At 51.1% G+C, this 16,933-nt stretch overlaps 1 protein-coding gene across 2 annotated transcripts in view; it reads right to left on the bottom strand.

The window, feature by feature from the left end:
• Positions 1-2,549, bottom strand: part of PBX1 (PBX homeobox 1) — a 162,610-nt gene extending 160,061 nt beyond the window's left edge. For both annotated transcript variants that reach the window (XM_067300640.1, XM_067300641.1), the window contains exon 1: positions 2,033-2,549. In XM_067300640.1, coding sequence (XP_067156741.1) covers positions 2,033-2,223 — 191 coding nt within the window. In that variant the 5' untranslated portion in view covers positions 2,224-2,549. The remainder of the gene's footprint in view (positions 1-2,032) is intronic.
• Positions 2,550-16,933: the final 14,384 nt, after the last annotated feature.

The following is a 16,933-nucleotide window of genomic DNA, read 5'->3' as shown; positions in this document are numbered from 1 at the left end:
TTTACAATTGGGACAGCAGGCACATTTAAAAACCCAGCCAGATGCTTCTGGGGAAGGGGACAGTCTGATCCAATGTCTCTGTTTTCGGTTATTATTTAGGAGCTGACCGTTCTTTTGCGGGTTTCGAGGAAAGAGGGGAGCTGCAGGGGGGAAAGGGGAGGGTTTTAATCTGATGGTTTTGAAACCCACCATGTGCCTGCTGAGGCAAAGCAGCAGTCTTTTTTTTTATTTTTTAAGCCACACGATCATTTTGCAGAGAGTCTAGTTGTATAAAGGGCTGTTCCTATCAGGCGTCAGTTACGGGAATTCTGTTTACCAACCAAAATTACATGTGAAGACGATGTGAACATCTGGCAAACATTCACACTACTTACCCCACCACCCACAACATGTTCAAAAGATTTATATATACACGATGAAGCCTCTCAAAGGTAGATACCCTCGCGGAACCACAGCATCCCCTTATCAGCACACCCAGATGGGCGCAGACATTTGGGTATAAACAAATCACATACATAAGCTTTAGGGGCCCTCTTACAATTAATACTGGCACTTTGCAACTTCCCAAAACTTAACACACAAAAAAAGAAAAAAAGAAAAAAGGCAGCAAAAGAACCATGCAAAAGAGGGATGGATGCAAGAAATACAAAGCCAAACATCACTGATAAATACTGCGTGTTTGGCAGCTCAAAAAAAAAACTACTGTGAGGAAGCAGCTGAAATAGCCCAGCAAAGCAAAACCATAAAGCCTTCTTCTAGATCTGTTCTGGCTCGGTTTTATTGATTTGATTAACTGCACTAAATTACCCATGCAGGAACACACGATTCCTGGCACTCTCAGGAGAAAGACCCCTCGCTTCCCCCAGGCTGACCGGGGAGAAAGTGCAGTATTTCCTCCTCCTAAGATCTACTCTGCCCCTGCAAGAACACAGAAGAATTAGTAAGATCATCCCCATAAGCAACGTTTTCGGGAACAAGGAGCTGCACGCCAGGCGGGAAGGCAGGGAGATGGGATGTAAACAGAGGTTTGGGGGCTACTTCGAGCCCTCTGGAAGTTCCCACAAAGCGAGCCGAGGGGGCTGCGCGGTGCGTTTTTCCAGGAACAATGTATTCCAGCAATCTGTTCCAGTTCGGAGCATAAATGCCAGGGGGAACGACACCACACCTAACAGCTCGGCAGCGCAGAATAAAACCCAAATGCACCCCCGACCATTTGGGGCAACTTGTTTTTTTTTTCTTCCAACTATACCCTCAATTTTTGGATTTTTTCGCCTCCAACTTTTGCTAGTGCCTTTGAAGGTGCGTATTAGCTTTGCGCTCCTTGAAGCCACGGGTGATTCAGTTGCCGGCTTTTGCAGCCTTTCTTCCTTTTAAATACCTCCGCGTTTTCTTTTAAAGCCTCTACATACGTCCTCCAAGCATAAAAACACGGCCCTAAAAATAATAACACAGGGCCCGCAAGGAACACATTAAAAAACGCGCCCGAAAATGGAACAGCACTTTATGCATTTTTCGGCGGAATTCAACACACATCTACCTCCTCCTAAGTCTGGCAGGGTTTTCAAAACAAACCGTGCTCTCAAATTAAACCGCGACGGCTGGCAGAGGCAGAGCCGCGCCGCCCGCCCGCCCGCCGAGGGGCCGCGGCGCCCCTGCCCGCCCCGCCGCGCCGCAAACCCGCAGGAAACTGCCCCAAAGTTGGGGGGGTGGGGGGGCAGAGGAAGAAAAAAAGGAAGAAAACCTCCTTTTTTTCCCCCGCACCCCAAGCGGCCCATTTCTTGAGAAACGAGTCTGCCCGGCCCGGCCTCCCGGTGCTGCGGGGATCGCCGCGGCTCGGGCCGGCGGCAGCGGGGCCGGCGGCTCCCCCGGCGCACAACAAAGGGCGCCGGGGCGCACAAAAGGCGGCGGCCGCTCCGGCGGCTCCGGCGGCTCCGCGGCCCCGGGAAACTTCCCCGCCGCCGCCCGGCGCGGCGCGGCGCGGCCCCGCCACCTGCCCCCGCGGGCCGGGCCGAGCCCCCCCGGCGCCGCTCACCTGGCCTGCGCCTCGTCCAAACTCTGGTCCGTGATGGTCATGATCTGCTGTAAGATGTCTCCGATGTCCTGCTTCCTGCCGGCCTCCCCCTCCGCCCCGCCTGGTCCATCCTGCATGTGCTGGGACAGGCCCGGGTGGCCCGGCATCCCCACCCCGCTGTGCGTGTGCATCAGCCGCGGCTGGTCATCCATTTCCAGTCCCCGGCTCCCCTCCGCCGCCTTCTTCCCTGGCTCCCGGGGAGGCGGCGCGGCGCGGCTGGGGCTTGGGCTCGGGCTCGCCGCCGCGCTCGCTTTCTTTTCTTGCTCGCTTTCTTCTTCTTCTTTCCTTCCCCCCCCCCTTCTTCCCCAGCCTCTTCCTCTTTGCTTTTTATTTATCCTTCACGCTGGCTTCCAGCTCCGCGGCGGGGAGGAAGAGGAGGAGGAGGAGGGAAAAATGAAAAAAAAAAAAAAAAGGAGAGCGAGAGAGAGAGAAAAGAAAGGGAAAAAAATCCCTTTGGCTGCTGGAGGAGGGAGGGATGGAGGAGGGAGGGAGGGAGGGGAGAGGGAGGGGGGGTTCCGGGGATGGGAGGGGAAACGGCGGCGACTCCAAAAGCAGGGCAGCTCAGCCCTGCCGCCCGGGAGGGACGGCCGGGGGGCGGGCGGCGAGGCGGGGGCTGCGGCGGCCGCGCAGGGGCTGCTGCTGCCGGGCCGGGCCGCGGCGGCGGCGGCGGCGGCGGCGGAGCGGCCGCCGCGATGGCAGCGCCGGGCGCCCGGGGCCGGAGCGGGGCCGGGCCGGGCCGGGCCGCGCGCACCGGGGGAGGGCTCCAAACTTTCCCCCACCCCGCGGCCGGGCCGGGCTCGGGGCTCGCCGCCCGCCTCGCCGCCGGCTCCGCTCCGCGCCGCGCCCGGCAGCGGGGCCTCCGCTCTGCCCCGGGCCTGCGCGCGCCGGCTCCCCCCCTCCGGCGCTCGCCGCCCGCTTTTGTTCGGCTCCGGACTCCTCAAACTGGCACGGAGGAGCCCGAGGAGCAGGAAGGGGGGAGGCCGGGGCCGCGGCGCCTCCCCGCCCCCCCGGCGCCATTGGCGGCGGCAGCGGGAAGGGCGGCCCCGCCGCGCCCGCGCCCGCGCCGCCCCCGCCCCGCCGCGCCGCCCGCCCGCCCGTCAATCTCCGGGTTCAGAGGTGGGCCGGGGCCGCGCCCCGCCCGCGCCTTAAAGCGCCCGCCGCCGCCGCCGCCGCCGCCGCCGCCGCGGCTCCAGGGGCGGCCTTGCCGCCTCGCCTCGGCCGTCCTGCCTGCCTGCCTGCCGCCCCGCGGCTTCCCCGCCGCCGGCCTTCCCGCCTCCTCGGCCTCCCTCCGGCCCACCTCCACGTCCCCCTCGGCCCCCCGCTCTGCTGAATCCGCCCGCGAGGCCGCGGCGCCTCCCCTCAGCCCGCGGCCCCGCAGCACCGCTGCCGCCCAGCGCCCGCGGGCTCCTTCCCGCTCACCGCGGCCGCCGGCGCTTCCTCGCCGTGCCCTCTCCTTGCTCTCCTTCCTCGTCCGCCGGGCTCCCGCGCAGCCCCACGAGCGGGGCCTTTCCGGGGAGCTGGGCCGTTCCCGCGCACCCCACGTTGCGAGTCCCCCGGCTTGTCCCAAGGCGATCCCTGCCCGGGCTCTGTTTCCTGATTGATCCCTTTGCTCTCCTTCCACGGGATGAAATGGGGCTGTGACTTGCACGGCTTGGGGGAAGGAGCCGTGATTTGCCTGGAAATATTCACACGCCATTGAGTTCCTCCAAGGCCTTCCGAGGAAGGATGGGGAGGGATGAGGCAGACAAGCAAAAACAGCCCCGGAAATGGAAGAGGGGGCTTCTGGGGATCCACCACCCTAGAAGATGTCAGATGTTTCTCCAACCCACACGCAGGCATCTTGTCTCCAGCCATGGTGGGGGGAGCAGGCGTTCGGTGGCTGAACAGGGACATGGGAATACGGGGTGAGAACTAGGGCAGGAGCAAGGTGGGTGTTTGCTGACGGAGCAGGACACAGTGGGGTGAGGGCAGCTGGGCCGGGCAGAGGATATCCATCTTCTCCTCATGTTCTTCCTCTGCTCTTCTTCCATGAGCCGCTGCTCAGATGCCTCACTAGCCTGAGGAAGAAAGGGCACCTGCATTTATAGGCCTGCAGGGGGATGTCTGGGAGGAGGAGGAAGGTCTGGAAAGGCCATGTCCCTCTGAAGCAAGCCTGTCGATTTGCTGTGTCCCTTACCCTTGAACACCAGCAGGACCCACACACCCCCCAACAGTCCCAAGCCTGTTCTGTAGCCAGTGGTCTGCCCAGCCGCTATGCCCTCCGAGCAGGGGAAGTTAGCAGAGGTCCTAAGGCCACAGCAACTGCTGTTCAGATCTACACGGGCTGGTTATGGCGTCACAGCACTCGAGAAGTAAAGGACTTCCCCAGCCCCTTTCTGTGTTCCCCTGGATCTCAGACTGTCGCCTGGCTAAAAAGACCTCTGTAGGCACTGGCAGGTGACCAGGGATGGCCCTAGGATAAGGCTGGCCTGCAAACTTGTATTTTTAAGGAATAGAAAGCAGTTTTGGCAATCACAAGAATTTCCTGCTTGGAGGACAATTTCTTCAGATTGTCCCTTTCACAGATGTGAGGGTTGCTAAGTTCCAGGTCCATTTTAACGCAAGCGAAGACAGGCCATCCCCTGTTCCTGACTGTAGCACAGGTTGGGAAAAGAGCCATCCAGTTCATTGGAAAGAAAAAAAAAAAGGCAATAGGTTTGCTTCCACTCTTCTTTTTTAATGAAACACTTTCCAGTGTTTTAAGCAAAAGATGACTTTTCATTTTGAAATTTCCTTTCGAAACATTAAAATGTTTTAAAGTGGTTGAAGCCAAAGTGAGATGTTTTGATTTTTGTCACTATGAAATGTTTCATTCAACACGTTCTTTTTTTTTTTCTTGATTTACCAAAATTTTTCAAAGGTTTCTGTTTTCTCACCCAAAATATATCTATATATTTTTTACTTTTTTGAAAGGGCCAAAAAATGGGAGAAAATATCCATTATCTACATGGCTTCACAGGAAATGGAACTTAATCCAAGAAAAACGCATCAGCCAAGGGACTCCTCTCCGAAGTTCCAAACTTTCAGACACTTAGTCATCTATTCACTCGCTTGCTCACACACCAAGTCTAGACATGTGTTGTCTAAAAATCTGGCAGGAACTGTCCCATCCCCAGAGGTCAGGACAGGGTCTTTCCTATTTGATCTTGAGCAGCTCCAAGGAGACGAGCCACAACTGAGCTGAGCATGGAGCTGCAGACTAGGGAGTGGTGTGGTGGGGAGGGGCAGGCAGCGGTGCCCCAGGGATAGCAGGGCCCACGGGACAGGGTGTCCTGCTGACCCCACGGACAAGTCCTTTCCCCGTTTCCCAGGTCACAATGCAGTGCCTCAGCCGATCAAGTCGATGCGAGAGGACGGGAGCAGGGAGACGCTGCAGGTCAGCTAGCAGTGGTGGGATATGAGGCACACAAGGGGGCAAGTGCCGAAGATGAGCTGTCTGTGGGTCCAGGGTGGCCCCCCCAGCATTACCCATGGAGAAGGGAAAGCGACCCAGGAGGCCGTGAGACCTACCACAAGGGAGGCTTTCCAGCACAGGGCCCTTGGGGGAGCAACTGGGCAGGGCAGGAATGGCCAAGGCTCTGCCGTCTACTGGAGTCTGTAAAATCCTTCTTGTCAGACATAGCTAATCCTGCAGCCTTTACAACACCTCTCCTGAAAAGCACATTTCATTCCTCTGCCTCCTTCTGCTTTCCAAGTGCCTGAGATTGCAATAGGTATTACCAAAAATATTCCCCATGGGAGCTGACACTGGACTCCCTTAAAACCCAAATACCGTCACCCCTCCTTCCCCACGATACAAGCAAGCACTATGCTCTATTATCTCTACACCCACTAAATCTTTCTGAAATAAAGAATAAACATTTCCACCACACATAGTATAAGTGTATACGCCAAGCTGCATCGCTTCCTTTCCTCTGTGGTTATTATAAAGTGGTTTTGTTTCAATGGTGCAGCAGATGGACGGATTCCAAGTCTGTCTTCCCCACTCCCTGTAAGTACGTCTAATGCTATCTTTGGTTTATCACAGATTCCTGAAGAAAATGTTTACGGGAGCCCCTTGTTTAAAATCTTGGCTCCTAAGCATCATTCCTATTATTTATTAAATGTAAATCAAGCTGTTGTTAATGTATCATTACTGTGGCAAAGTGAAGCCCTCGAAAACGAAGGCCAAACGCACTCTGTTTCTCTGAACACCCATGAGTGGAGCATCTTCTCGTGGGTTTGTGTCAGTCATCCCAAGTTCATCGACTGGTCCCTCAGCGCTCATGTCACACGAGGATGCGAGCCAGTCCCCCGGCCTGCAGCTCCCTACACGTGTTCTTTTTGGTGAGGGGAGTCTGAGTTCCACGGAATGTTTTGCTTTGCTGTCCAGGATCTGAATACCCGGAGACGGATTGTATATAGATTGTACGTGACACCGGCAGAGTGGGGCCTTACCTCCCACCCTGCGCTGGGGCCAGGCCACCGCTGCGACAGAGCCCCTCTGCCTGCTGGCTGGCACATCCCATCCACAGACCCTCTCGCCCCCACCGTCGGGAACAGTGCTCACATCACCCCCATGGCAATGCCCTCCTCCATCCACAGTGACAGAATTCATTTCCCTCCCTGTTCTGCAATTTTCTCTAACATATTCCATGGAAAAAAGAAACCCTTCCTGTTTCCCAGCCAGTGCAGCCATGATAACACGATGAGCTCCTTATGGATTGTCTCTCTTGGGTTGAAATGCAGCAGAGTTTAAATTCCTAATTGGTTTTCAGAGGAGATTCTTAAATATTCCTGGAAATGCTGTGTAGCTTTTTTGAACTGAATGTTTATTTGTCAATTTAGTTATTAACCTTCTTTCTTACTCTGTTTTATCACCAGCAAAAGAAAGTGTCAAAGGGAAGGGAAATGGGCTCGGAATAATTTCCCCTGGCAGAGGACCCCAGTCCCCAGAAGCTAAAGGAGTTTTCTCATCAATTTTAGCAGAGACATGACTTCACTCATGGTGTCAGGTTAAATCAATGTTCGAGTTTTCATGGGGTTTGTGTATCAGACCTTAGCAAAGTACCTGGGTCTTATGGAGCACTCTTAATCTGTAGATCTCAAAGCCCTTTCAGAAGGAGCTAAATATCATTATTCCCATTTAATGGGTGAGGAAGGAGGCATGAGAAGTGATTTGCTAGTGTACATTTAGCCACTCGGTGGAAGAGCCCGAAACAGATTCTCAGTCGCCTCATTCCCAGTCTCTTGTTCAGTCCCCTCACATTGACTTGGTATGGTAAGTGGTGTATTTGGTTAAGATATGCATGGTTTTGCATTGTTTTTAATACCTCTTTCTCACAATATTATTCCAAACAACCTTAATATGGATAAAATACTAGAACCATAGGAGAGAGGATCAACTTCTTTTCACACAAAAATTTTTTGTGTCTAAACTTGATGTTTGTTGCTTATTCAAATGCAAGTAACAAAATTCTTATCATCAGAAGTTTACCAAAAAGGAAAACTGCTTTTCCCAATAGCTGACATAAACATGTAAGTGCTACCAAACATATTTACATGTTTGAAATAGATGGTATAATTACAATGAGTTATAGTCAATATTCAGTCTTTTCTCAGTTTAAATGCTACCTTCTGATACAGCACAACACATCTTTTAATTGTGATCACATGCTCTTTCTTAGAGACTCCTGCAATTTTTTTTCACAAAAATGTCTATAATTAAAAAGAAAATGACATTGTTTAAAATAAATTCTCTGCCCTCCCAGAAATAAAAAAGTGACGACCCTTAAAGAATATCCTATTTCTGCATCTTCTACATTGTAGCAAGCCATTTACAAAATGACTTTGGACATGTTTCCAGACCCCAAATTTGAATTTCAGCAAGGAAATGCTGTTTCTGAAGACTGAAAAATTTCAACATGGGTTTTGAAAACAAGTCAGGTAAAAGCTATCAGAGGAAGTATCAACAAAAACAGTCATAGAGTTCTGCAATAAAAGCAGGTCCATTCTGGACCCAACAAAAAAGGTCTTTTTCCCTCTTTCAACTAATACACTGCTGTTCCTTAAAGGGTAACAAAATAGCCATTAAATCCACTCTTATCTAGTGGGTCTCCCATTCTGCACAGCGCTTTTTAAAGGGGAAAGCCACATTAGCAGGGAAGCACATGACTGTACCCCATGAGATCTCACAAGTCAGGCAAATGAGACCTTCTCTTCACCACCGTCAGTATGGATTCACTTTTGTAACAAGTCTATTTCCAGGTGCTTTACAAAGAAGGTGTATCCCTAGCCTTCTTGTACTGATGGGGAAATGGAGGCACAAGAAAAGGAAAGGCCTTACCTCTGTGAAGCAGCAGCAAGAGCAGAGATTGGCACCTAGATGTGATCATGCAGTAGCTGCCTTGAACACAGTGTCTCTGAAAGAAGCCCCTGCTGCCCCATGGGAGCTATAGGTATCTAGAATGACTTTCTTCCTGTCTCAGATGGACACTCATGGTTTTGGGCTGTTTTCTCCCACAGCAGCTACCTCCAAGTGGTCTTTATGGAGTTCATCTGCAGGCAGAAGCTGGTTTTCCTCTCATGAGCTTTCCACAGATGTCCAAGGCTGATAAAGGCTGCAATGAAGAGACTCAACCTTGGGTTTCAGATTTCATCTGCACAGAAGAGGGGATAGAGCTACCCTAAAGACAACCCCCACTACCCAGGATAGACCCCTCTGAATCAAGGGATAGGGCAAAGCCCTTCTGCCACCCCAAATATCAGCAGCGAAGTTGGAGGAAAGTGTCCTCCCGTGCAAAGACTTCACACCAAGGAGACTGTTGCTGCTCTCTGAGTTACAGCTCTACCATCCCATGCATCCCTCAAGTTGGCCATCACCACAAAGCACAACTTCCAGTGAGAAAAGAGGTCAGAGAAACAGACTCTGGTCTCCATGGCTGTAAGCAAGCCAACAACTCAAATTTGCTGACTCTCTTTCCGATAAAAGTCCCCCCCCTTGGCTTGTCCACAGATTCCTCCAATCTCTCTAGCTGGGGCTTTGACCCAGTGTTCCTGCAGGCTTTCCTACTGTCAGCTGTCCCCTCCTTTCTACATGACTGCCAGAGTTGGACCATAGCCTTTCATTTCATTTTCATTTGGCTTCTTCCCCAACCTCCCATATTTGAGCACTTTGCTTATTATCAGTCTGGTCCCTCCTGTACTTTACTCAGCTCCATTCTACTAATTGGTTGGAGCATGGGCCTAGCATTCCCTAAAACAGAGTCACTTCCCCTCTCACGCAGTCACTGCCACGCATTTAACATCCTCCCCAGACTCCCAGAGCAGGAACGACACTTCCTTTCCAAAGGCACTGGTGTCCTTGACTGAACGGATCTGCGACAGTGATCGATATAATCACTGATATATGATTGCATCCCATATTGGTTCTTCACAGCCCAGGAAACACATCCCCCGGCAGACACCGAAGGTTGTAGGACAGATAGGATGTCCTGGTGTGAAGCCCATCTATTGATCTTACCAGTATCTTTCCCAGTAATGTCCTTATATTTTGGACCAGCTGGGGAAGCACCAGTTTCAAATAGCCAACAACCTAAAACTGGGGTGTCCACTTTAATTACTGTTTAGTCCTCATAATTGTTGGGATTCTTGTACAGTCAGCCCAAACAACAATATTTACCCAACCTTGCTGGTGACCTTGTCTTTCCAAGACACATGTAACCCCTCCTTCCCTCTGGCTCCCAAACTCTGAGGAGGTGCCCAAGCCACCTGCCCCTCACTTGTGAGTAAGGAGGCAGTGCTGCAGAGATTATAAACACAAATCACAGCAGCAGGCAACCTGCCCCCAGAGCCAGTCACTGTTCACCGAGAACTTCACTCTTCCTGGTCGACTGGGCAGAAAATCCACAAAGGAGACAAAAATCTCACCTAGAACTGCTGTCAGGTTGCATATCATATCCCACCCCAAAAAGATTTAGGCAAGTTAAGCCCAGAACAAAGAGAAACTATCAAAGGCTGCTTCAGCGAGGGTACCTCTATACTCCAGCGGCATCCAGTGGCTGTGGCCCTGGGGATCTGGAGGGGGCTGGGGGAACCAGTTGCCTTCCCTAGGAACAGGCCCGAGAGGAAAGGCCAGAAAGGACGGGCTGTGGCTATCTCTGAATGAGAGCAAAGCCCACAAAACAGCAAGTGTTCAGATCCGGCAGTCTCTCCCTGGACTAGAATGAAAACACCACCAGGACCTTTAAGCCACACACACCATCATAATCTAAAACCACCAAACCCACTGGACACTGGTATATCAGCTTCTAGATGACAGAAGCCCTGCTCATGAGCATGCATTCAGAAGGATGAGTTTGCTGCTTTAAAAAAAAAAAAAAAAAGTTTGTTTGCATCAGCAAATTACCCTAGGATATATTTATTTTGATTTTAAACCCCAAACTCAAAACAAAAATTTTACTTGTAATTTTCATTTAAAACCAGTGCCTTCTTTCTTGCAGGACAAGTGTGCAAATCAAACAACGAGGGTGGAAGGAAACAGGCTCTTTATGATGAGCAAGGTGGTAAAATGCAGTCCCGCTGCATTAGACAATTCAGAAGTACAGGACCGGGAAATGCAGAGCTTTCGGAGGCCCTGCGTTTGCAGGCAGGGCTCCGCAGTGAGCTCAAACCCACCTAGCACTCACATTCAATGGGAGGCCCACTGAACTGCTCAGCTCAGCAACTGTCCCAGAGGGCAAGCCACAGCCCAGCAGCAGCTTCCACCTTCCCACCCTCTATTTAATGAGTATAAATGCCAAGGTATCCAAGGGATGGGGCTCTTTGGGAGAAGGCCAGAAAATATTTGCTGCTGCTTGGAGAGAGGATGAGGGAACCATGGTTGTAGCAAGAAGGAAAATGAAAGGAGGACGCATAAAACTCAGAAGGCTACTGATGGCTTTAACGTGCTGCCTTCCCCCCAGTCTCAGACTGGAGAAGATCCCCAAAGGATGTAAATCAATAAACCTCCTTTGAAGCAGTACCAATTTACCCGCAGTGAAGATCTGGCTTTCAGATTTTAGAGGCCCCAAGTGGGTGTTTCAATGAAGCCTGAATTTCAAGGCCCAGGCTAGGAAGACCCAACTAGGCCTGCATTTCCCTGGCCTCAAATAAAAGAGCTGAAACTCCTCTGGCGTTCCAGGCTGCTCAGCCCCTTCCTCCAGCTAATTGTTCTTTCCCCACTTGAATAGTCTATTTCTGGAACAATACAAGAATTAGGGCAGAGAGAAAGATGCTGGCGGAGCCCAAGGAGGAGTAGGGAGGGGAAGTGCCCATCCAGGTCCCTACCATCCCCATGGAACAGGCAGTGTCGGGCTCCAAGCAGCTGGATGGGGATGGGGTGGGAGGACAGAAATGAGAGCAACACACTGGGAAATACAGGCCTCCCTGAGCAGAGGGGAAAGGGAGGCAAGGCGGAGGAAGCTGCAGCCTTTTGGTTTTGCAGGGAAGGGAATGCAGGTATTTTACTGTCATCAACCCCCCGCAACTGAAATGACTGGCCCAAAGGTTGGCAGCAGATGCAAAGGCAGCAAAGGAACGTGTGCTCACCCAAAGGTGGCCTCTACCTTCTGCTCAGAGGAAAACTGCTGCAAGTGTTCAGGGCAGCGCTTGATGCGTTAAACCACTCTCTAGGCCAGACCTCAGACTGCCTAGACTGCCAAGTCCTCAGCTCAGCATCCCACAGGTCTGCTGACTCCCGGTTAACCCCATCTCCCAGCCCTACACCAGCTCCCCTTGCAGCCTGCCCAACACTCCCTGAAGGGAGCTGGGAATGCAAAGCATCCCACAGGGACATGTTCTCGACATCTCCAGCTCTATTTCACCCTCTTCTTCCCATTCAGCTGAGACAGAGCCAGACTGAGAAGGGTCAGACTCACCACACGGACCCCCGGGTTCAGTGTAAAGCAGGGAGAGCAGTTCCCAGGGCTTGGGCTGGAAAGCGGGGGAAAGACTGCATGTCGGTCCTGAAAAGCCACGTCTCCTGAAACCCCGGGCAACTTGCTAATCTTGTGACCTGAAAACAAGGCTCAGTTAGGGGCTGCTCGGAGCTAATAGCCCTGGTTATTTGCCCTAGCATTTGAGCTAACAGACTGGCTCAGAAGCTCTCCCTGTTCCAGATAGCCAAGAAAGGGGACTGCTTCCATGCACACTCCTAGACACATCTGGCCTGCTGCTGCTCCTTGCCAGTACCACGTGGTTGAAGTCAAAGGCATGAGCCTGAAGGGACAGCAAAGGCAAAGCATCATGAGAAATAGCAACATCCATCCCTTTCATAACAGCACCTCCAGCCTTGCTGGCAAACGAAAGATGGAAGCTTGGTCAGGTCAGGAGCACAAGGCAGACTATTGCAGGTAGCACCCTGTTTTATTCCTTGATGGGAGAAGTCTCATTTACCAGAGCACATTGAGGCTATTTTCATAGCCCAGCAAAGCCATATAATGTAGAGAGAGTCAGTGTCCAACCAGTGCTTGGCAGATGAACTGCACACAGACTGCAGGTAGAGCTTGCTGTGCCACTGTCAGTCCCAGAGCAAAACCCCGGGAGAAAACACCTCCTGAGAGGCTCCATCATCACAGTCTGTCCAGAAGAAGGCAGTGCGAGACGTGATGTCCTCAGCAGCCCCGCCACATCTTCACCGCAGGCAGGACAGGTGCCTTCACTGTGTGGTGCACCGGTCGTCTGTGAACGGACGGACGCAAGCAATGCAGGAGAGCCCTTCACCAGGAACAAAGCTTGGTTCACAGCGGTGAAGACATGCCTGCATTTTGATGTCAAGTTGTCAAAGTGAGTCATTTCAAAGACAGCAGCAAGTTGGAGCAAACCACCCCTGTGTAGACATGGTTAGGCTGACTCCATTCAGTCTCAGGTTTCTCTTTATGCCAGGAACCCAAGTGATCCCAGGGACATGAGAATGGCATTGCGCTAGATTTACTCAGCAGAGCTGGGATTAGACTCTAACCCTAGCTCTTACACAGCTCTTTTATCATCTCCCCTCACCACTGCTTAGCGCCAAACCCAAGTGCCAGAATACCCAAATACCATCAAATAAATTGCCTCAAAGGAAACCAAACATGCATTTTTACAGTCCTGAGCCAGAGCCCTGTTCTTGTGCTTCATGATGAAATGAGTTCTTTAGGCTGCACAGACTACTTACATTAAAAAGGCAAATATCATCATTTGCCTTATTTCCCGCTTTTTCTCTGGAACCCAATGCAGTTGAACAGGAATTCATAATGCAGTGTTAGAGGTGTCCCTTAAAACAAGGAACCAATGTATCCAGTCCCACAGTCCATTTAGGAACATGGGTTTCACCCTCATAAGGGTAGAAGATTGGTCTTGTCTTGATGCTGCAGTTGCAGAGGATTTTTAATCAGTGGATCTGAAAGGAAAAATTTCTAGTGGGACACAAGAATACCTTCATGACAGACAAAAGACAAAAACAAATTTCTAAATCTTCCCATTAGGTAACTGCTTCTGGTGTCAGCATGCCTTCCTGCTTATTCTAACATCCTTCCCTCAGCTAAACAGCAACGAACTGTGGGGTCTGTTGCACATACATGCACACACAAATCACATGCTCTTTCTGGCCTGTTTGAGGCACGGCTTCCCAAGCTGTACCATGTGCAAAGTGAAATCACCTGAATAGTGTCGCTTTAAAAGCCACGGAAGTGCAGAGAGCAGCACCAGCAGCAGTCAATAGCAATTTCCACCGCTGGGTCGATACCATCTGATGGCTGTGTAGCTGTAAAGATTGTTTCACACACATATCAGGAGGTGGGCAGGGGCAGGAAAAGTGGAATTGGTTTTAATGATTGCAGGATTCAAAGTACTCCTGGCTCCCTCTCCCTCTTCTTCTTTCACAAGAAATGCACACACACAGAGTCAGAAATCAAATTTCCAGTCCTGTCAGTTCCTATCACACCAGGTCCCCCAGGCTGGACTCCTTCCCACTGCCAGGGAAGCTTCTCCTAATCCTTTGAGAAGTGCATTACCGAGAGACAGAGTTGCAGCCTGTGTCCAAACATCCCCACGGTTTCAGGTCATTAGCTCCACTGGTTTGGACACAGAACTACAGCAAAAGTGCAGCACTCAGGTTCAAACCCAAAGGGTCTGCGGATGAGGGTAATTTGCACTATTTTAGCTCCCCAGACAAGATCAGGATATCACTGTGCTGGACGCCACAGGGGCGGGGAATAGCAGACAAGCACAAACTAAGCACATAAAGGAAGGTGGGTCCCATTTTGCAGAGAAAATGTGTGAATGGCTATAGCCTAGAAATAATAGCACACTGCTGCTATTGCCTCAAAAAGTGCTTTTCAGTCAGTGACACCAGGGGCAACAGTGACGTGCCTTGGTCAATGTTATGAGCATCGCTGTAGGGCAAAGCAGGCCAGTCCTATGGCCTGGGCTCCTGGACTGGCCCTGCCCGAGCTTGTGGGCTCCCTCAGACACGCGGAAACACCAGTCACTGCCTCTGTTTCCCTTGCACCGTCTGTCTAGTCTGTCTGCCTCCCGTCTGGGGCATGAACTCTTTCTTACAGGGTTTCACTGGGTAGAGCTCTCACTTCTGCTAGGGAAACCTTTCAGTTACTCCCGTAGCAACTAAAACCCAAGACTGTCTACTTTACAGAGAAGAAAATTAAGAATATTAGTTTAATTCTTTGCCTTCTAACTAATTTATTTGCTGACATCTAAATACACATCTTTCCCCCGCCATCACATAAATAAGCAAGATAATTTTCAAAGGAGTTGAGCTAAGGGTCAGTCTCTCTGCTGACACTCGGCATCTGGGTACCAAGAGGGGTGCACAGCTGGCCATCTTTAAGCATCTGTCCTTGAAAACCGGGGTTAAGCAGCCTCTCCCAAGTTCGTCAAGTTGTGCCAGGTGTATGCAAGGACACAACCTACCTCTTCTGGTCCTTGGATCATTTCTTAAAACACAAGTCACCACTGTCTCCCACATCCACCGCAGAATATTTTAACAACACTATCAGTTAGGCCTTGTACAGTAAGTGAGAAGTGAGTGCACTAACCTTAGTGATATGCTACCAACAGGCCTTTTTTTCACCTTGAAGGATCCCAGGAGAACTTGTGCATGTGTAACACATACATGCACACACAGAGCCTTCCCTCTTCTTCCCCCAGCCCCTAAGAACTCAACCCCTGCAGATGCAGATGCAGCTTTTTTATAAATACCTAAAGATCTCAGGGCATGACCACCTGGTTGATCCCTTTGTGGAAGGGAAAGGAGTGTGCGCATGTGCACACATACACAATGTCCATAGTATTTAGAAACATGCTCCCATTAAAGAAACCTCCCAACCTCCAAAGTCCTTTTAAAAGCAGATGTAGTGGGCAACAGTACCCACAGCTTGAAGCCTGGAAATGATGGACAAGATCAGGCCTCACTGAAAGGGCTGAAGAAACTTAGGGAGGCAGGTTGCAATTAGTAAAGTTTGCTGCAGTTTTTAATCACCAGAAAATCATCTGGGGTTCATTCACCAAAGCTATTCCTTCTTTAGATCCAGCTTCACAAATAGCTTTTTGCTAGAAAGAAGTATAAAGAGAGGAAGGAATAAAGGGGAAACAATTTCAATATTTTAAAACAATGGATTTTGCTGTTTCATTTAGAAACACTTCTGGTTTATAATTTGCCCATTAAAGAGGCTTGCAAGCTTTTCCTGATCATGCCGCCACCACTGCCTTCCTAGCCCATGTGCAGGTTCCCCAGCAGAGACCCAGCAGTGCAAGGGGGGCTGGAAGACCCACGCTCCTGCCTCCCTCCGTGTACTAGCTCTGTTACTGCTGAGACTGCAGGTGAGCTGGATCTGAGGCCTGATCTGACCTAAATCACCTTTTAACAGCATCAGTTTTGAGCAGGATCAGTTCCCTGAACAGGCTCGCTGCACTGGCACACAAGTGCCCATGCTAGCACTGCTTTCAGTTTAAGGTGCCATCCTGATAAACCATTTCAGCTTGCGTCAGCTCTTAAACTGCAAACTAGGAGGTTCCCGCATTAAAGCGGACTCAGGTAAAGAGCCTTTCCTGTAGGGGACAGGGCTACAGGGTCTCTCCTTCTTCTGTTGCTTCCCTTCCAAGTTTTTCTCCTGTTTGTAGCTTTTCCTTCTCTTCAAGCTCCATCCAGCCCTGGAAAGGCAGCGGGAGCAGCAGCAAAGTCTTGGCCCTGCCGAAGTGCGCCAGAGCCCGCGCGGTAACCACAGCAGGGCTCCGTCTGGTGACACTGCCAGAAGACACGGAGAGAGTGACAAAAGTGGCAGAAGACAAACAAAGCCAAAACCGTGGGTTTTCTCAAGTGCGTTAGCTCAGCTGGGGGAGGTCAACACAACACAGCAGACCTCTGACCCTCGAAGGAAGCCAGCAAGTGCGATGGAAAACAAACTCTGGTGCTCTCCGCGCGTGTGATGCTGACGGCGAGGCCGCCTGCACCCTTCAGGCTGTCTCTGAAGTGGGAAAGGTGCCTGTAACATGTGCCTTCATGAAGTGGAAAAGGTGCCTGTAGTTGCTTGATTCCAGAGGCTGGGACCTTAAATAAAAGCGCACAGATTGGGATTGTGTGGGGTGAGCCCCACACACTCGAGACACTGGTAAGCTTTTAAAAGTACACTTTTAAAAGCACAGCTTTTACTCTGCCTGTGCGTCAACCCTGCAAAAGACTGAAAGGGCTCTGTCTGCTCAGCAGTCAAAGAAGATCTTTGCTGTGACTTGATCCCAGATACTGACGGAGCGAAAATAGCTGAGATTGGCATGTTCGTTAGGCTCACAGGTAAAAGGCACAGTAAGCAG

The sequence above is a fragment of the Apteryx mantelli genome, chromosome 8 (assembly GCF_036417845.1).
Source record: "Apteryx mantelli isolate bAptMan1 chromosome 8, bAptMan1.hap1, whole genome shotgun sequence".
NCBI classification, from domain to species: domain Eukaryota; kingdom Metazoa; phylum Chordata; class Aves; order Apterygiformes; family Apterygidae; genus Apteryx; species Apteryx mantelli.
The sequence above is the reverse complement of the archived record's forward strand: the minus strand, read 5'-3'. Positions and strand labels throughout refer to the sequence as shown.